We start from the raw sequence: 19,927 nt of genomic DNA, 5'->3' as shown, positions 1-19,927 counted from the left end.
TGCGGCTGGGTTTGGCTTGTTTTGACTGACTTATGTTGTGCCAAATGCTGTCCCGTCAAGAACAGCATTGACGTGACGAGCCCCGAGGACCAGAGAGTCCCTGATCTCATCACCAAGTACAAGAGAGTCATGCTATTGTATAAACACCTGCAGGGAATGGGCTCAGTCTGAGAACGGGTGCTGGAGAACACATACACATGCGCAAGCACCTGCCAGTAGGTTAAAAAAAAAAAAAGTCAGCGAGAATTTAATATTTTATTGGGAACAACACTTTAACACCACTGCACCAATAACACATTTATCAGTGAGGGGAATAAAGTATTAGTGCAGAATCCATTTGCAGAGAGAGGTGAAAATATGTGATCATTGCCTGTGTTTGCATGCAGGTACAGTACATACACGATTATGTGTGAACTTGTTCAGCCTCTAGCCATCTTTCAGAAATGAACTGTTTTTGACAGCATACACTTCCAGCTGAGTGTTTTTCCCTCTTTTTGCATGAGGGTGGACTCCTTAGTAGGGCAATAAGGTTTCATGAGACAGGCAAAGGTAATTTAATTGAGCAATTTATGACCATAAAACACAGAACACGGGCTCCTCTACAATGATAACCGACCAGATTCTCCACTTTCCCAGAAGCAACACATGTGCATCTCATCACTGTAAGGCAGAACTTTGCACTAAAGCCAAAGAAAAGTAGATTTCTCCATTTCTGACTGTAAAGTTCAAACTCTGCCTACGTATAACAGCACTGAAAGCCTTCAGTAAACTCTGCTGCACCGAGATAACCCCTGTGCCCAAAACTGTTCCATTCTGGGAACAAAGATACTATACTGTAAATCTGCCCAGTAACAGACATCCCATGGGTGGGTATGTGCATGCATGTCAACAATGAAAGGTCGTGCCATTTTCAGAATATGCATGTGATAATTTGAGACATGTCGGTTACTAAACTTAGCTACTGAAGTGGAGCTAGCTCCAGTAGTTAGCAAGCTGCTGGAGGATGGAGGGATGGATGTGCGCAAGGGTGTGTCAGAGGCAGTGAGAGCAGGTCAGGTTTAGTGTGGCATGCAGCAGAGAAAGGACTGAGGAGTTGCGGCAAGCCTGCTTGCCACTCTGTGAGTGCTGATTTGCACACTTTGCCCTATGACAGAGCAGGAGACAGACAGACAGAGACAGACGGACAGACACGGAGGCAGGCAGAGATGGAGAGAAAAGAGAGGAAAAAGAGGGGAGGGTGGGTGAGAGGAAAAGAGAGGGTGCTAAAAGCAGCTGGAGATTCTTTGCAAGGCCTTAAGATGTAATAAATCATTTACAGGGCACATAAGGTTTAACTGATATTAAAAGATTTCAAAAATGGCCCTCAAGCTCAACACGCACAGAAAAGTGTAAACACACATGCAATCTGAACATACAGAAAACATCCGAGGCTGGCAAATACACTGAACAAAGCAGTAACTCTTTTAGACGTTGTATGTTTGATAAAATGTTTTTTTTATTGATATTAAAAATGAAAGTACATGAATTGTGCATTTCGGACGTTCTAGCGTGCAGAGGTTAAATCAATAAAATACACACAGGCTGAGTGAGCTACTGACACAGAAAAAGTTGCCATTGCTTGGCAAGATATCTCTTCATATTCAGCGAAAAGAAGTGGTTGTCTTTCACGCCATTCATAAGAACACTAGAGTAGCCTGTTTGAACATTACAATAGTGAATGAATGCAGTCCTAGCAGGAAAATATAGAATAAAATAGAAAATATAATAATAATATTATCAATAATAATAATAATAATAATAATAATAATAATAATAATAATAATAATAATAATAATAATATAGTAATTGCACTGCCTGCTTTGTTGCACAACTGAAGTAGAATATAATTAGAGACAGGACACAGCCTTGATAATTGAGATCTCTCTGACAGAAAGAAGATATTAAGTATTGGCGTGACTCTTCACCACAGCATGGCGAGTATCCATTAAGTCTCCATTTAATGGGGTGATGCATGACACAGTAGAGGAGGAAACTATAATGTGGCACAGAATGACCTTGCTTCTGACATGGGCTTCAGTGGTTTGTCACAGAGAGCTGTATCATTGTGGCCAGGTATGGATAACAACCTCAGCTGCCCTTCCACAACAAGATTATCCCTTACACTCAGCAACTACTCCACTTCTCCCTTGGAGAGCGTAGATTGTTTTTTTTGTTTTTTTTTGTTTTGTTTTTTTCCTGAGTGCTTTGACTGCTTCAGAAATGGTTCAGCCTGATAGCCCTTCATCAAATGCATAATGGATGGATGATTGGAAGATGTTGAGGGGTGAACGGCAGTCTAACAACCCTGCCTCCTCCCCTCTCCATGCAAATACAGATACATATGGTTGATGCATAAGATCAGAGGCATTGTCTTTTACAAACAAAGACATAGAAGAAAACATAGATAGATAGACAGAGAGAGAGAGATGGAGAGACAGAGAGAGAACAGTGAGGTGTTGAATGATGATAAGCTCTCCACCATAGACAATGACCTTTAGGTGACCTTTGATGTTACTAGCGTCATAGCGACAGTATTACCTCCAATTAGGGCAACAACACAACGTTTCGTGTCATTGTGCGTCAGTCACATGTGTCAGTCACATGTAAGCGAAGCCCTAAATCTACAACTGAGCAGACATTTCTGGCCTCATGACCCAATCAACACGCGAAAACATCAGTGGCACTGGCACATAGGCAAAATGCTCCTTAGAAGATCATAGGACACCATGCACAATTACAAAGAAATGATTTAATGAAGGACTCATCATTCCCTCCGCCATCAATACTAAAGTGGCTTCAAAACATAGTGGGTTGAGTACAATCAATGTTGAACAGTTATTTTTCCAATAATAAAGTCACTCATTGATGCTTCCCGTTTCACAGATAACCCTGACAGGTTTCTGGAAATCCATGCAGACCAACGTATTCAGAATATGTGCCTATTTCTGTGACATAACATGCCTAAGCAATCCAGGCTATGCTGTTGTTAAAATATTAATTTAAAGTTACTATGGCAAACGAAAAAGGAACAAAAAGACATTATTTTTGGTACAAAGCATCTACAAAAAAGCCTTACAACTCCAATTGGAAAACAGAGATCATACAAAATAAATCCGTCAGTTGAGCATCAGTGCTACGTATATTATTTGGACCAATTTTTCAAATATATTTTATAACAAAATAAATAATGCCTTTATACAGTGCCCTTATTTGTATTTCAACAAACAAACAAAAAAGCTTGGCGGCTCATTACGCAAGATACAGCTCAGACTAAAGGAAAATAACACAACGTCCCTGGAAACTAATTATATATCTATATTTATATATATATATATATATATAGATGTATATATATATATTCAAGTATTTGTTTTCAGGCAAAAGCATGTGAATACTACTGATATACAATAAAAATAAAATGTTAGTTGACATTATTGCTGTTTTTTTCCCTTTGAATCGAAATTTTTGTGCCTTTCTTTAGAACTGTAAAATAACATCATAACAATAACCATGGAAACAAAAAAAATGCCTAACTTGGAAAAACAGGAATGTCACGGTACCAGAAACTGACGGGGTTTTCCTTTTTTTTCATTGAAACATTGATATGAAAAGAAAACAGGAAAAAAAGACAAAATAAAATATAATCATCATTATCCCACTCGCTCTTTGTCCATGCCATGTTACTTCCTGTCAGAGCAGTCTGCAAAGCCATGGCAAACAGGAAGTACTGTCCCAGAACTGTAGTACTGTCCAAATCCAGGCAGTCCACGGTGTCCCATATATGTCCCCACACTGCTCCCTGTGTCCGGCAGCCTCAGAGGGACAGGAGGAACAGGGACTGGGTCTCAGGTCCCCCTTGCCGCTTATGCTGGCAAGCTAGTGATGAGCAGCCGCTAGTACTCGCTGTGAGCCAAGATGCCAACACAGCCCGTATCTTTTCTCAGTGACACTTCCCCCTTGACATTGCCACTGCCAGGAGCTCCCCCATATCCTTTATTTTCCTTTTTTTTTTTTAAAAAAAAGTCACACTTTCCTTAAAACGGAAAGTTTTAATATTCATTCAAAGAAAAAAAAACGTGCTTTTCAACCTCTTCTTTGAGTCCATTCCCAAAGCTAGCACCATGACATTTTTTTAAGCTACACGTTCATTGTTCATAAAAAAATAGTGCCATTTTTTTCTTTACTTTGACGTAATCCGTGGCAATGTGCAATTTTGCAGACTCTTTTCTGCTTTTTGTTTGTGATCAAAAGGTGCTGGAACAGGAATCTAATTTTACAAAATAATTCCTTACAGTGTGGAAGTCCCTTTATAGGTAGAGGTGCAAACTAATAAGAAAAAGAACTAACAGAGATTTTCTTTTTGCCTCAGGAAAAATGATGTGGAATGGATTCTTTCATGCAAGCTGCTCTTCACTTTCAGTTGTCTTCCACAAGGACAAAAAAAAAACATTCCGCTGGGTGTCCTCTTGACACTTGCAAACCACAGATCTCTTTCATCTTCTTTTCTCCCTTCCCTTTTCTCTTTTGCTTAAGGATCCACCTGAATTGCATTCAGCCGAATTGTTAACTTTTTGTTCATCATTTGTGTTTGTGCCTTTTGTGTCAGTGACTGAAAGAGAGAGGGAGCGAAAGACCTCAGACAGGAAGAATGTGAAGGCATGTTTGTGTGCCGGAGGAGGGTGGGTGGGCGGGGATGGGGGGGCATTAGAGAAGGGGCAGGGGGTCAAGAAGTAGTGGATGAGAGCAGGGGGAGGGATTGGTGGGCTCGGACAGGGCAGGGGAGGTCAAAGTGGACTGCCACAGAAATGACGTCAGAGACAAAGCTATAATCCCCTAGTCTTTTTTTCTCCCTCCAAACTCTTGTCTGTGCAAAGGGCTGGCAGCGGGCTCATTTGTGGTTGACATAGTTGTCCGTGGCAAGCAAGACGGGAGGCAGTTTGCTAGGCAGGCTGATCAGGGGCCTGTGGAAGATTGCTTGCTCCTGGGCTTTGATCTTCTCTGCCTGCCTCCGAAACTTTTTGGCCCTCAGGATGGCGGGGACACCCCTCCGGAGCCGCTGGGCCGCCTTCCTCTGCCACACCTCGTATTTGGAATACTTCACGGTCACATGCTGCTTCCTTGGGACTTCCTATTGTGGCGTGCAGGCGAAAATAGAGGAAAAAGGGAAAAGAGGGAGTCAGTTCATTAGGGGTGATAAGATACTGTGCAATGCTTATTACAATGGAGGAAAGCCTTGTTTATTTTGTGAAAACATTCAGTCATTGTTGGGCCAGTCAAATGGAAATCAAATGTCATTCTTATAGCGCAGAGCGTCATAACAGACTCCGCTTGCCTCCAACTGCTCCTTGTTTTGGTTCCCTTGACTGAGAGAAGCTGTCAACAAGTGCTTAGTTCAGCCTCTTTAACATACTGTCAAAGGGAAGGGCGGTCACTCGCCTCATATACATAAGACGAGCACGTCGTTGTTCACCCAACGACCCGCTGAACTGACTAACCTCTGCAGCCTCCCGAATGACACAATATATAAAAACATTGTCATTTCAAAACCTCTAATCTTACACAGCAAACTCTTTTAAACAGTGTTAAGTGTTGTGCTGAGCTCCACAGATTGAGAAAAAGTGGGAGTGGTAACAGCGAAGCTAGAATTTATGCGTGAGTAGCCAGTGCTCCATCTGAATGGCTTGTTTTGGTCCTGCCACTTGAAGAGTGTTTATCCCCCTTCATTCACTCCAGGCCCGCTCAATAGCCTAAGAACAGCTGGCCCTCGGAGCAGGCTGTACCCATCAAGTCTCCCTGCCCAGACAAACCAGGGACATGTCCCAACTAATTCCCTAGCAGCCTCTTTTTTTGCATTTCAGACAGAGGGTCCATTACTTTCCCCCTGACATTTGCAATATTTATTTATTTTTTGTTTTTGTTTACATCACTAGGAATCTCTCGCCACTGAAACTGATTTCCTAACAAGCCAAACCAGAAACATTATAAACATCTTTTCTTGTCTAAGGGAAGGTTGGAGGGATTTTAAGAGGCCTGGAACACAGCCACAGCTCAGTCTTGTGACCGCAATGAAAGGACCCGAAACACTTTGGCGATTCCCTGCAAGTTTGTGGCATATTTCAAAAAACACTCCACTGGCCAGGTCAGGTGTTTTTGACCGCACAGATCAAAATGCATGCCAGTTTCGCAGAGCTTGCTGTTCCGTGACTAATAATCACACACTCAGAACACACTGTTTTGTTACGGACCAGCAGTCCCCAGCATCTCACAGACTTTCTCTCTCTCTCACTCGCACACACACACTCAAGTCTGTGAGTGACTCTGCCTTTTCCTCAATATAATGTGCTGTGACTGTCGTGATGTTTTCCATGATGGTCAGCACTTTGCATGGAAGGTAACTGCTTACGATTAACCATTGAACAAGATAAACCAGTCTTTTGTGCGGGTTTTAGTCTGTACTCAGTGTCAGGACATAGGGGTGATGCGCAGAGGCGAATGGAGGCACAGGAGATGGGAGGACAGATAAAGATGGGGACAGGCATTGTTTCCCATACTGGTGTGTTGTTGTTGATGAGACGTACCTGTTTTAGTGGTACGGGTATGACCTGTAGAGAGGTGGCCGACACGTCCCTTTCGGACTTGGTGGGTTTGGCACAGTACTGCTCCAGCAGGTTGAGGTCACAGCTACGGAAACAACATTCCTCTACTATCCCACGGTTCTGGGTGCGCCGGTTGTTACCCCTGGTGGGCCTACCTGAGGAGAAACACAGTGAGGGATGAGGAAAGGTGATGAGGAGGGTGGGCCTGAGATCTAATGCAGAGAACACAACACTGGCATCAGAAATGAATCTAGGTTGTTTTCGCAGGATTACTTTGACAATCATAGCAGTCCATGGAGCAAAGAGGATAAAAGGAAATCTATGACCAACTGCAACAAATCTTTTTGTTTGTAGAGGATAATCTGATTAGGGCTATCTGGAAGTCCTTTAATGAGTGAATACACGAGTAAACACCCTGCAATGTAGACACCAGAAGAGTGATGGAGACAGACAGCTGAGCTCTCAGACAGACCTTTGAGTGAGCAAATACATAAAATGGAAACTCTTCTGTGACCTTGTCCTTTGTCAAGTCAGCAGAGATAAAGAGGATGAGGAGGGAGAGGAGGGGCAGAGAGGTAGAGAAAACAGGAGGCAAGGGATCAGTGCAGAGAGAGGGTGTGTGAGGGTCAAAACACAGGAAAAGAATGCAAAACAAGAGGAAGAAAGTAAAGGCAGTAGAGAGAAAGGTACAGAAGAATCAGGTGAGGGGGTGGAGGGTTAGCATGTTGCACAGGGGACCACTATCCGCAATCAATAAAGGCCTTGTTTGAAGTCCTGCACCCCACACAATGTTAGAGAAATCTCATGAGAGAGAAGGCTAGATTTGATTGCAGGAAGAGGAACATGAGAGAAAAAGAGCGGGTGATCCGGGGGGGATGAGAAGGCAAAAAGGAGAAGGAGGAAGCATATCTATGTTGGCCCAAATTGGATAATGATCTCTCTGATTGAAGAAAGGCTTCTGTGGCAAGCAGCACACAAAGAAACAGCCTGTCTGTCAAAGGTGAAAACAGTGGGTGGGACATAGCTAATACCTTTTCTGCTTCAGAGACTGATATCTGAGGAAAGTTATGTTTGTCGCAAACACTGCACTGACTGTGCAAACAGAAGCTTATCCATTTGAGGATTAACAGCTACCACAATGCTTTCCCATAATGCTTTACAGCTACTCCCATCATCACCACAATGGAAGCAATGATCAGAATTGATGTTAATGATCTTTCCTCTTAACCTGACATCAAAAACAGCTCCCTTCTCCACCCCCTCCGACTCATCAGTGTGGTCGCCTGGCCTGGGAACACTGGTGCTGAGGTGACTGGTATGCCTCTTGGGGTGCTATTACTTTACTGGTAAACAAGCGGCCCATTGTGTCGCGCTGAGTCGTGTGTGCCTTCACAGCTCGCCGGCCTTTCATATGCAATGAGAGGTACAGTATGGGCTAGAATGCGCACACTCAGCAGAGCCGCCTGGACGAGGTCTTGAGACACGCAGCTGGCTATAATCTCCCTCTCTCTCTCCCTCTCTCCCTCTCTCTTTCTGTCTCTCAGTCAGTGTGTGTGTGCGTGTGTGAGTGCGTGAGAAAGAAAAATACCAAACACGCATACCACACGGCCACAGACGGAGCGATAGTCTCAGCTATCCAAACAGATGTGTGCGAATGAACAGCAGAGACAATGCAATAAAATGCAGCCCATTGTGAAAACTTGAAATGCTTTGAAACCTACTGAAATAGAAGCCTCTGTCTTCACAGACGAACTGCAGCGCATCCACCAGCTCTCCCCCACACAGCGTCTCTGCCGAGGCCATTTCCACAACGTAGAGCGTCAGGGCCAGTGCAAACAGCAGCGCACGACTGGACGAAGACATCTTCTTGACCTGCAGACAAACACACACACACACATTGCTGAATGAAGCATCGAGTCAACAAATGCAGCCACACATTTCAGCAGTGATGACATATAATATTTTCTAAAGACTCTCCGATGACAGCCAGATGTTGCCTTTCAGTGTGATATACGAGGATCCACTCTTTACGCACACGCATTTAGCACGCTTGTACAAGATGTACGACTTCCAGTGTTAGATGCTCTTCTATGTATTGACCTACTAACTCACGAAAGCCCATTGCGTGAGACAAATGATGCCAAATGTGCAGTTTTACCCCGTTGAATGTTATCAGCCACTGTCACTATGTCGCACCTGAGAGAAGTGCTTATTCTGGAGGAAAAAGTAGACAGTATCTCTGGCTTTCACCCTCTTACACAACTCTCCAAAAGTTGCAAGACCGGCTGCTCGATAGTTAACTAGCAGAAAAGCCAGACTCAGCATATATTTTCCCCTTGCTCACCCTGTAGTGAGCTCACTGACCCTCAGACCTACCGCCCCCTATCTGCGGGCAAAAAGACCAGCTGTTTGCTCCGAGTCCTGCGAACGGCGCACCATCCAGACGAGAGACGAACAGAATACCTCGTAAGTCTTTTCCTTCAGTCCTTTCAGGTAACCTGTTGCACAAATGGCTCAAAGCTTCAGGCGCTCCCCACGTAATTTATGCATCTTGAACTTTCTCTGTTGCATGCAAATTAAGAGATGTCAGGCAGCTCATATTGGTCAAAACATGATGCGCGCAATGCATCTGCTCAACCCGAAGCGGTTTTCTCAATAATAAAGCCAAGAAAATATCGTTATAAAACTGCCAGAGGTCTTTCAATACCCGAACAGTGCGACCGGAGAGTATAAAACTATTTGTTCCCGCTGGTTACCTTCATTCTGCTGTTCTCCGTTCTCCGGCAGGTGTGGCAAAGTGAGTGGTGGCCGTGTCTTTGCTGGGTCTCCATGTCAGATGGCAGTAGTCAAAACGTTGGGGGGTTATTTGGTTGCAGGATTGCAGGTGAGTTAGTTTCCCAGTTGGTGAGGCTATAGAGATGATGTGTGAGAGGCTGTCCCAAAGACCAGGCGACAGGCAAAACTTCTCAGGGAGAAGTATTATATACCAAAACACGCCCATTACACCCACACCCCACCCCCTCGCTCCTCCTCTTCATGGCTGGTAAAAAAAAAAAAAAAAAAAAATTCTTCAGTCTTATGGAAAAGTGCTTAAAGGGAGAAAAAGCAAGAAGAGAAAAAGAGAGGGAGAGAGTGAGAGTCACAAAATATGGAACAATTCCATAGGCATTTTCCACGTTTACGCACTGTAACCTACAATCACAATGTTTACACACAGGACGCAGACTGAACAAGAATAGACGTAATTCCTCAGACTCCAAGAAAAATGTCAATGTCTCCGCCCTGCTGTAATTAAGATTAACATTCAGTGTGGCCGAGGTCTGCGGCTTCCCTCTGGCTCAGGTGCAAATCTAGTCACCGGGGTCAAATGTGTCTGACAATGAAGTGAATGCTGATCTCAGAGGTTCTCCCATACCTGCCAACATCTGTCTTTCAAAATACAGGAGATTTTTTTTTTCTTTTTGGGGGGGTTGGGGTGGGTAATAGTAGTAAATAAATAAATAAATAAACAAACAAACAAACAAATAAACAAACAAATAAATAAATTACCAGCTTCATTTATATTTATGACAAAACTTCAACATCAATTTATCACACAAACACTAATCCTTCTGACTTTTTTGGGTTTTAAGCAGGAGGTGTCAGAAAAGTTACCACAGGGATAACTGACTTGTGGCGGCCAAGCGTTCATAGTGACGTCGCTTTTTGACGTCGTTGCAGTAGAAAACAAATAGCAATTTATGTTAGCAGCTATAAATGGAAACTGTTCAGTCCAACTCTGCTTACATTTGCAGGTGTATTTGGATTTTTTTTTCTCAAGGAGGAACGCCGTCCTGCTCTGACATCTTGACAGCAGTTACCTGGCCCGCCTGCCTGCGCAGAGAGCAGCTGCGCACACGCCCCTTGAATCGTTTAGTGGGTTGCCAGGTTGCGGTGACAGCTGAGTTGAAATTGTATGTAGTGTGCGTGGATTGTGTTTCATAGACGATCTGGCAACTTGGATAACACCAGACAAACATACGAAATTTAGGGATCCGTGTATGACGATTATTCATAATAAAGTTTGAGGGCCATGCAAATTTCGAGAGTTTCCCGGGAGAAACAACAAAATGGGAGGGCGCTGGGAGATGGCTCTGAAATACGGGAGAAAGTCGGGAAAAACGGGAGTATTCGCAGGTCTGAACGGTTGTCTTACCTGAGCATATACCGGGGTTGACACAGAGGAGGAGAATGATGCAGCAGCACTGACTGTCATTGACTGACTGATGCAGAAATATGTGCTGTCAGAGCTTTGGGTCACTGAAGCTGCATCATATGAGGAAGAGGTAGGAGGGAGGGATAAAGTGATGAAGAAACTGCGCAACGTGACATTTGGCTGCTCACTAACTAAAAAAACAAACAAACAACAAAAACTGATAAAGCATCAGTCACACATTGTGGACGGCAGATGTCAAACACACTTTGTCCTTTCAAAAATCCAGCTGTAAAACCTCATCCAGATGTTGCATGAGCTGTTTTACGGTACACAAAAATAGTTGCATACAACAAGCTGGAAAAAGGGATTTTACATATTAGCAAGTAGCCATATTCACTTTTTCCCCTTTATAACACTGTGTAAAGGTTTCCTTATATAACTGTGGCTTCTGCAGAGGATGAAGATAAGGGGGTATGCTCTCAGACTGACACCTAGTGGTCTTCGACCGAAACTCCGTTTGTTTGTACAGCAGCTTTCACAGGTTCGAGGGCTGTTGTTTGAGCTGGATTGCTGATCCAGGATCTGACATCATAACCTAAACCTGACCAGCAGGAGCTCTGCCCGACAAACTCTCAGAGGTTTGTCCTTTCAAATTTGACTAAACAATGGTTCAAGACACAGTTACATAGTTTTCTTTATGGTCCATAATAATATGTACACCTAGCCCACAATAATGTATTGTATGTATTAATAATTGTTCTATTAATTTAAGTTGGATTAATCCTGATTGTTTTTGTGATGCTAGTAAATATTATATCTGACATCAATTTATGTATTTATAAAGCATTTTTTCCTCTGTCTACTCCTTCATGAGTTTATTTTGTATTGGGTTTTTTTTAACATATCATAAAATTGTAAAATAGGCCATTGCGGTTGAAGACAGGAGGAGAGCAATAAGCAGATTTGTTCCTTTAATAGTTCAATAAGAATCTGCTGTGATTTTAATATAACATCAGGCACGTATGAGCTACTGGACTGCTCCCTCTTGTGGTAGACAAATGTAAACCAGGCATCATTAAAGGAGGATCCATATGATTAAAGGATTTATGTCGGCTCATGCATGAGATAAACAGATAAACATATATACATGTTTTTCCACAGGAGTTGTAATAAAAGCTTGATAGATTATGTAAACATGACAACAAAATGTTCATTTGTGATTCTTTATTATTTCACATATTCTTTTTACTGAAGCAGTAATTACATGGAAGTTTTTTTTTTAATTTTTGTATATTTTATTATGCATTTACACTGCAAGACAAAATCAGCATTAAACCAAATAAATCAGCAGATTTATAGGTGAGACCCAAATACTAAATTCACATATGTGGAAAATAAAGCCTGTAACACAGCAGAGATATTTTTTTCTAAATAAAATAAATATGATTTAAATATACACTTTAATCTTCATTGTACATTTATGTTTCTTTGATTTTAAAATAACTATAACATACCCATTTACTTATCTTTTAATACATTCATTATCACAGTTCCCTTTGATTTTGGTTCAGATTTTGTCATATTTCTCAGACAACACAGTTTTTTCTTTAAAAGCATGAATGGCCCAGTTGATAAACCCCCCATCATTTCACAAATGGATCCACACCCAGCAAGGCGTTAAACATCTTTGGAAACTTTGCCTTCACTGCGTATTGAGGTTTTAATGGTTGCAACCTTGTCGGCCAGCCACAACAAGCGACAACTCATCATAAACAGCTTCATACAGGAGGTACAGCACAGAAAGACGAACACACTGGTCTCGTCACACATCAGACGTTGCAGAGCGCAGCGGAGAGGAAGCAAACAACAGCAGGAGGGTCACAGACTGGATATGGGCATTATCATGACAAAACACTGAGGGCGTCTGCCAGAACCTTAAGCTCATCCTTCACACCCTCCAGGCCTCCTTGGATCTTCAGTGGGTTGTCCAGGACTTCGACGCTGCTGGTGTATGGATCAAACCTCACCGAAAATGGACGCTTGATACCGCCCACATATGTCCTGCTCAAAGATTAAGATATAAAGAGATCAGAAAACAGAAAAATAAGAACTCAAAGGTGAGGATATCTTTGAGCTCTTCATAAAGCTGCCCCGTCTTAGAATTGTACACCCAAATATTTCACTTGGCCAGAGGAAACTTCCCTTTAACTGACTAGAAAAAAGTTTCCCCCAGTCGTAGTTTGACCTGAAGTGCTGTATATGCATATACACTTAATAGAAACTGGACTATCCTGCTTGTATCAGCACCACATAAGAATGTATAATGGTACTTTATTTCATATTTGCTATTCTTTTACAAACATTCACATGCAGATATTTTTACATCTAGTGTGGCAGGGATGTCATGTGCTATATTCTACTAGAGACCAAATACTGTCAAAACACTCACTAAAGCTACTTGTTTTGCAGGGCGTGCAACATTTGATGTTTTTGCCAAATAAAACTACAGCGTTTTGCCTTGGTAAGAAAGACTACATTAGTAACAGCTGTCTTCTGGCTGCTATGGTTGACCTACAAAAGTTTGTGGCCTCAGGGGTTGGCTGGCTGTTTTCTGACCTTGTCCTTACATAACCTCTATCTCTCTATCTTTTTATTTTTTCCATCTTCTCTCTTTCTCTGTACATTCTTTCATATTTGCATGTTGTGTGAGTCCAAATAAAAAAACAAAACATATAGTGAAGTACCTGAATTTCTCCTTGGCATCAGAGAAACTCTCAGAAACAAAGTAGACAGGCTGGTATGTCTGGTCTTGATAGGGCTGCACCGCTGCAGCCTCTGGTTCGAACTCCCTCGTCTCTGGTTCATCGGACAGAGAGTGCTGGATTCAAGTGAAATAAAAAGATGGAGAATGAGGTGATGGTGGCTGTGATTATTGTACTTTTTTTTTTTAATTCTGGGAAAGATAAGTACATTAAGCAGAGAAAACATGCCGGAACGCACCACAAGCTCTCCATAAGAGGAGAGCAGTCCAGCGCCGTAAGCCTTCACCTCACCATTCTGTTTACACAAGCCATACTCGACGGTGAACCAGTACAGCTGGCAGGAGAAACATAAGGAGAGTGACTGACAAAGGGAAGGATACCAGTAAGAACATTCAATTAATTATTTTTATGTCACATTTTACATAAGCACTGCTGGCCTTACTGTGGACAGTTTCTCAATATCTTCATCTGAAGCACCCAGTGACGCCAGACCGAGGTTCTGCAGAAGATAATCCATTATCAAAATATAGTAGTGCAGCATTGGGAAACAATCTGCAAGACCCTGAATTTAATTTCAGTGATCTTCCCCTCACCTGTGAAAACTGGGCAAAAGTGCGGTCAGCCAGCATTGGGACGTGGCCCAAAAGTTCATGGACACAGTCACTGAAGAGAAAGAGAGAGAGAGAATTAACTGTGACCATATTTGATCCAAACTGAAAAAAAACCTTACACAGATAGATTTAACTGAATACAGATTTTTGGGATCACAAACTGGCAATTTACACTGGTTGCATTACAAAACAATGGTTACAGAGTGAAAAATAACTCCGTGCCCATTGTGAAACTGGAGAACTGAAGACAGAAGTTCATTTTCTTACAGATGACCCAAAATGTGAAAAAAGGAACTAAATGAAAAAAAGAATATTTCTCTGAGCACAGACTACACAGACAGACAAACACAGACTTTCCTTTCTTTCCTCAAGAATAGAACTTATTTAAACTTCTTCCTTTGTGAAACAGTTCATGTGTCAGAACTGGGAGAAAAGGACTATTATAATTATCTATTAACTTTTACATTAGAGATGGAACCAACAGTTATTTATTTGTTTTGTATTTATTTGCAGTCCTTGTCTCTTGTTAGGCTTTTAAATTACTTTTATTTTGGGTTAATCTGTTGATCATACTCTTGATTATACTTCTTATGTATAAAATGTAAAAAAATGTTGATTGCAATCTAAAACCCAAAGACGTTCGGTTTAATATGATAAACAAAAAAACAGAGAGAAGCAGCTAATCCTCATATTGGTGAAACTGGAACCAGACAATGATTAAAAGTTTTGCTTGAAAAAAGTGACTCAAACAATGAATCAATTATCAAACTAGCAGCTAAATAATTTTCTGTCAATTGACTTATTGGTTTATTGACTTATTGTTTCAATTCTACTTTATGCATAGCAATGAGTAGATTTTTTTTCCTGTGCTCTATTTCTAAATCAAGAAGTGTTTCTCACTTCATCAATGTTTGTTATCAGTAACTAGTTGTTTTATTCTATGCGCTTTGTATTTTAACTTTTTTGTGAATTTATGTATCTTATGCTCTCTCTTCGTTGATGTATTTGCTTTGTCAACATGTTCAAAATAACATGTCAACAGTTAGTTTCATCAAGATGAATTGAGAGACAGAGCGAGAGGTTTACTGGGAGGTTTACTCAACATTATCCTAGAGACATTGACAGCACACATATTTTCGATGGCAAAGGCCAAAATGTGTGGCAGGATTTGATGAGAGAAGCAAGAGGAGTCACAGATGTACTCACGGCTCTGGGGAATGCATAGGAGAGGAGGCGTGTCGGATGTACTGGGTGCACTGGAACACCCGGAATGCCAAACTGGCCAGGAAATCTCTGGCTGAGAGCAGACCTGCCACAGGACGCAGCTGGAAACCTGTACGCTCTGTGTGTGTGTGTGTGTGTGTGTGTGTGTTCAGGAGGCGGGTGAGAGAGACATAGAGATAGGTTGATTAACAGTGTATTCCCTAAACATCAGCTCTGCTGTGTGTGTTAACATGTCATATCATTTTTTTTTATCCCGTCTTTACCTTTGAGGAAGCGTGACACTTCTTCCAACTGGGGAATGTTGTTTGGACTGTACCCACAATGCCTTTCCAGCAGACGGAAGGCCTCAAGGTATTCAATGCAGGCATGAGTGGAATACAAGTCCCTCAGGGTTGAGTAGACTTCCCTCCTATTTAGGGATATAAATGCATTAAAAAAAATCTGATCTCTTTTTTCAAATAAAATCTTTCTTGTTTCCTTCTTGAATATAAAAAATGGGTAGAAACCTCTGATTGGTGTATTGTGCAACAATGAATGATAATAAAATCAATTGTAAATCATTTACATGTACATTTAATCAGTTTTCTTCAAATGTATATTATTTTTATCCTCTGTTTTATGTTATTATTTTCAAATCCTATTTACATGTCTTTTTATATTGCTGTGTGGTTATTTTATATTTTATCTTAATTCCATTTTAAGTGCTATGTAAAGCAGTTTGAATTGCTTTCTTGTTACATAAATAAACTTGCCTCACAAATCTATAATCACATGGACTCTTTAGTAACTTGTAATTGATGGAATCATACATTTTTAGAAGTAACCAAAATGAATGATACAAGTGAAACTGTTCTGACTTGTAAACTATTCCTGTCAATCTCACAGATACATTTTACGCTCAGACGAGCTCAAGCTGCCACACATAGACTGCTTTGATAGCACCCTTCCATTTGTAACTAATTTACCAAAATACCCATGCAAGGCAAATCATATCCAACTATCTCAGAAACTGTATGAAAGGGACTCAGTGAGCAGTGAGTGGATGCAATAATGTTCTGATATGGAAACAGCAGGAAGGTCAAGTTAAAGACAAATTTCTTTATAGTGTAAATATTGATTTCATGCTTGGTAGTGTAAATTTTCAGTCTTCACATGCACATCGTATTCACAGAACTGAAAATGAGCATGCAGCAGCTCTTACCATGTGCCAATCTCCTCATCTGTATATTCCACTCTGGGAATCGACTCCCCACTGCGGGCAGAAATATGTATAAATGTATTAGGAACAAAGTTTAGTTGTTTTGTCTGTTTTTCATATTTTTCTTATGAATTTTGTGTAGTATTCAGACAATCTGCTGTATCTCACTGTCTGTATCTGAAGGCAATGTCTCCAATCATTTTCCTCCTCTGTCTGTAGGCAGGGTCTGTGTAGCCCTGTTTAAATCAAATATATCAAACACTGATCACATTTTCTGTGTCATGACATATTGGTCCAACAATAACCAGCCTAGTAATGAAAGTCTTTACTTACAGGATGGTCTTGATCTAAGTCTGGATCAAATTTTGTGACCAGATGATGACATCTGTCCAAGTCTGCTATTTTCTTTGGGAACCAATGAACTAGTAGAGAAAAGAGGAAAAACTTCAGTTGGGTTAGTGATTACTTCTGCAAAATATTGAATACAATGTATTTAATGTATCAAATGTATTTTATAAAAAACAGTGAAGGGCATTACATTTGACTTCTTTGGTAGTTTTAACATCTTCTGCGTTTCTTTTGATGGAGCTGATAAGAGTACTGACGTCTGAGAGGTGCACCTCACAGCGAACAAAGTACTCCAGGCCTTCCAGGCTGTCCTTGGGCTTCCGGCATGGTCGTGTCTCCAAATGGTGAATCTTAGCTTCAAATGTCTGAAACACAATCAACACACTGAAATGTAAGTCCAGCTACTGAATGCTATTGAAGGCTGACGAAGGCAGGGTGGGTATGTGCATTTGTATTCGCTGTGCTGCATTCTGGATGCACACTATTTATACACGTTCTTCATTTTAGACAAAAGCAAGGTTATATAAACATTTAAACTATCTCTTAAAAATCCACAGGGTGTCTCTAACATGAGTTTTAGCAAAATGGCAATGAAAAGTAAACGTAACATGAGTTTAGGGCAGGAAAAAGTCTGCTGGTCTATGACTGACTGGTTTGTCAAAGGATTTAAGCTGTATTTTGGCCAACTGATAACTTCAAGCTAACTGCTTCTATTTAGTTTAGATTTTTTAAAGCAAGATTAAACACAAACATATTGTCATAACACATAAAACAGTAGGACTGATACATCTTAAAAACACTCCCAAATAAGTGCCAACCAGTGATATTGCACTATTTGCATTCTGACTAAACCATATTGACCATATTTCCACCTCAGTTAAATCAAATTGAGTTTGGAAGTGATCATCTTCCACTGATAATCAGGATTTTACTGTTCAGTAAAAAGATGCACTTTCCCATATCCGTTCGTGAATGACACAGCATAGTATATGTACAGTATATAAACGCTTCAAAACACGTTAATCTTTTAAAAAAATGTTTTGGCAGATTTTGCTTTCGTATACACAGGCAGGCTATAATTTATTGTAACCTAAATATATGAATAATTCCTGAGAACTTTCTTTGCGGATATCTTGTGATACCTCGAAAACTTTAAGGGTCCGCGACAGCACAGGTGTCTTGGAGTTCCTTAAAGTGAAGAAGAGGTTGAGAAGCGCTTTTCCATCGTCCTCCTCAAATACAATCTGTTCACTGGCCTCTGCAGCCTCTGCAGCTGCAGCGGCGGCTTCTCTCTCCTTCCGTGCGTCCTCGATCAAGCTTTGCCGTCTTCCGAGGAATCTTGGAGACTGTTTCAAAAGAGAAATTCAAGTCATGCGTATCGCAAATGCTTCGATTGAACCCACTGACAGAACACACTGGCACATCAACAAAGCGAGGTAACTGCTGAGCTTATCTTACCTTTTGAGCATCACTTTGGATATTTGATGGGAGCGCTTTACATCTCCAAATGCGCATTAGAACAGCAATGCAGTCAAGGTATACCTAAGACATAGCTAAGACTGAGTAGGAAAATATTGCTGCCACATCACACATGTTAGCATACATGTTTTCTTTCTATATGGATATGATGTGGTGCGCATTGGGCACCGCCGCTGCGTAATGGGCAGCTCGCCAAGCTATCTGCGCGCAGTAGTGTAAGAGCTGTTAGTGAATATCATTTAGATATGTCATTAACACAATCATAGACTACTACAGTCTAAAAAAATAAAAGTGGCTGATGTCAAGTGACTCTATTGATATTTCTTACCGTTATGGAGTCAGATCTCTCCAGCTCGGATGCTGCTCTGCGGATGCTCTTTGAGGAGGACGTGGAGCTAGTTGAAAGGGGCATCTTTAGGAGCAGAAGTCTTCTGTATTGTATTTTCTTGCGTGTCAAAGAGTGACTGAAGTGACAATGTAGTTGTGGCGCTCTTCAGACCTCTCAGACTGTGCTGTGCGCCCACAGCAGGTTCCACAGGTTCCCCTTTTTATGGGGTCATTTGTTTGCAGTTTCTGACGTCAAACACGCTAATCCCACTCTAATCAATCAACACACACATCTCCAACTTGCAGCCGTCTATACACAGTATTGGACCTTTTATGAAGTACACACATTAGATTTTGAAACAGGGAGCATTTTCCTGTTTGGCACATTCTCAGTGATCTTCATAAAATGCAAAGGGTGTTGATTTTTTTTTTTAATATTGGCAATAAACAATATCTAATATATTCAAAGTCATTAGTTATCATTTAATTGTTTAATACTCTATATTTTAATAGAAAATCACCAGACAATGATACTTTCCTGATCTGTCTAAATTTCGATAAAAAGCTATTTTGAAGGGTTTTTTTTGTTTGTTTGTTTGTTTTCTTAATTAATGTTCATTTGATTCATATTTACATCATATGTAAGGTGAACCTGTGTGGTTTCAACTAACATTTGGATACATTGTAGTCATCTTTAGACAATAATCAAAGCCTTGACCTCAGGGTTTTACATAAAGGTTAGACCAGAAAAAAGTCAACTGTGGAAAATTAAGTCACTTTATCAGGTCAATCCAATCTCCACAGCTCCTCACAAATTAGATTTGATTGTGGAAAAACACACACATGCACACACAAGTAAGAGAGAACAACACGTTTTCCTTGTTGGGTCTGTTTCTTACCTCAGCAACAACCACATCAAGTGAATTTGTACCGCTTTTGGCTGAGGACTTTGGTGGTTAACGTGATTGTGAAGTGATGTACGGTGCCCACAGGCGAGCGGAGGTAAAAGGATTATCTGTGGACCCTTTGGCCACATGCTGCCACAGTAGCAACCTTGCAAGGGTGCAGAGAAGGCAAGTGGGCCCCAGTGTGACTCTTCCCCCAACCTGAACAAACAGGCAGAAAATGCTAAAGAGCACTTTTGTAGC

The 19,927-nt window shown here is 41.2% G+C and overlaps 2 protein-coding genes across 3 annotated transcripts; both read right to left on the bottom strand.

Moving 5' to 3' along the window:
• Nucleotides 1-1,470: 1,470 nt before the first annotated feature.
• On the bottom strand, nt 1,471-9,648 carry igf2b (insulin-like growth factor 2b). 2 transcript variants are annotated; one of them, XM_067589281.1, is made up of 4 exons: nt 9,392-9,648; nt 8,357-8,507; nt 6,618-6,790; nt 1,471-5,167 (listed from the first exon to the last, which is right to left on the bottom strand). In XM_067589281.1, the coding sequence occupies exons 1-4, from the start codon at nt 9,464-9,466 to the stop codon at nt 4,928-4,930; spliced, it is 639 nt and encodes a 212-aa protein (XP_067445382.1). In that variant the 5' UTR covers nt 9,467-9,648; the 3' UTR covers nt 1,471-4,927. The 2 variants fall into 2 exon arrangements, with proteins under 2 accessions (XP_067445382.1, XP_067445381.1); XM_067589280.1 differs by lacking the exon at nt 9,392-9,648 and adding an exon at nt 8,832-8,975.
• A 2,423-nt stretch (nt 9,649-12,071) lies between these two features.
• Nucleotides 12,072-18,958, bottom strand: th (tyrosine hydroxylase). The gene is made up of 14 exons (XM_067591102.1): nt 18,763-18,958; nt 18,432-18,515; nt 18,116-18,319; nt 17,164-17,338; nt 16,959-17,047; nt 16,794-16,861; nt 16,629-16,679; nt 15,691-15,836; nt 15,410-15,545; nt 14,186-14,255; nt 14,035-14,091; nt 13,831-13,926; nt 13,575-13,708; nt 12,072-12,891 (listed from the first exon to the last, which is right to left on the bottom strand). Exons 1-14 carry the CDS (start codon nt 18,862-18,864, stop codon nt 12,732-12,734), a joined length of 1,572 nt encoding a protein of 523 aa, XP_067447203.1. The 5' UTR covers nt 18,865-18,958; the 3' UTR covers nt 12,072-12,731.
• Nucleotides 18,959-19,927: the final 969 nt, after the last annotated feature.

Source organism: Thunnus thynnus, chromosome 5, assembly GCF_963924715.1.
Source record: "Thunnus thynnus chromosome 5, fThuThy2.1, whole genome shotgun sequence".
Classification (NCBI taxonomy): domain Eukaryota; kingdom Metazoa; phylum Chordata; class Actinopteri; order Scombriformes; family Scombridae; genus Thunnus; species Thunnus thynnus.
The sequence above is the reverse complement of the archived record's forward strand: the minus strand, read 5'-3'. Positions and strand labels throughout refer to the sequence as shown.

What these genes read in the sequence shown, in the direction of transcription:
- th (XM_067591102.1), bottom strand. Translation starts at nt 18,864, where the DNA reads ATGCCCCTTTCAACTAGCTCCACGTCCTCCTCAAAGAGCATCCGCAGA. An exon ending in GATGAGGAGATTGGCACATG is followed by an intron (nt 15,837 to 16,628) that starts GTAAGAGCTGCT and finishes ATCCCTAAATAG; the next exon opens with GAGGGAAGTCTACTCAACCC. An exon ending in CTTTTGCCCAGTTTTCACAG is followed by an intron (nt 14,092 to 14,185) that starts GTGAGGGGAAGA and finishes TATCTTCTGCAG; the next exon opens with AACCTCGGTCTGGCGTCACT.
- igf2b (XM_067589280.1), bottom strand. Translation starts at nt 8,960, where the DNA reads ATGCTGAGTCTGGCTTTTCTGCTAGTTAACTATCGAGCAGCCGGTCTT. An exon ending in AGAATAAGCACTTCTCTCAG is followed by an intron (nt 8,508 to 8,831) that starts GTGCGACATAGT and finishes GTTTGTCTGCAG; the next exon opens with GTCAAGAAGATGTCTTCGTC. An exon ending in AGACAGAGGCTTCTATTTCA is followed by an intron (nt 6,791 to 8,356) that starts GTAGGTTTCAAA and finishes GTTTCTCCTCAG; the next exon opens with GTAGGCCCACCAGGGGTAAC.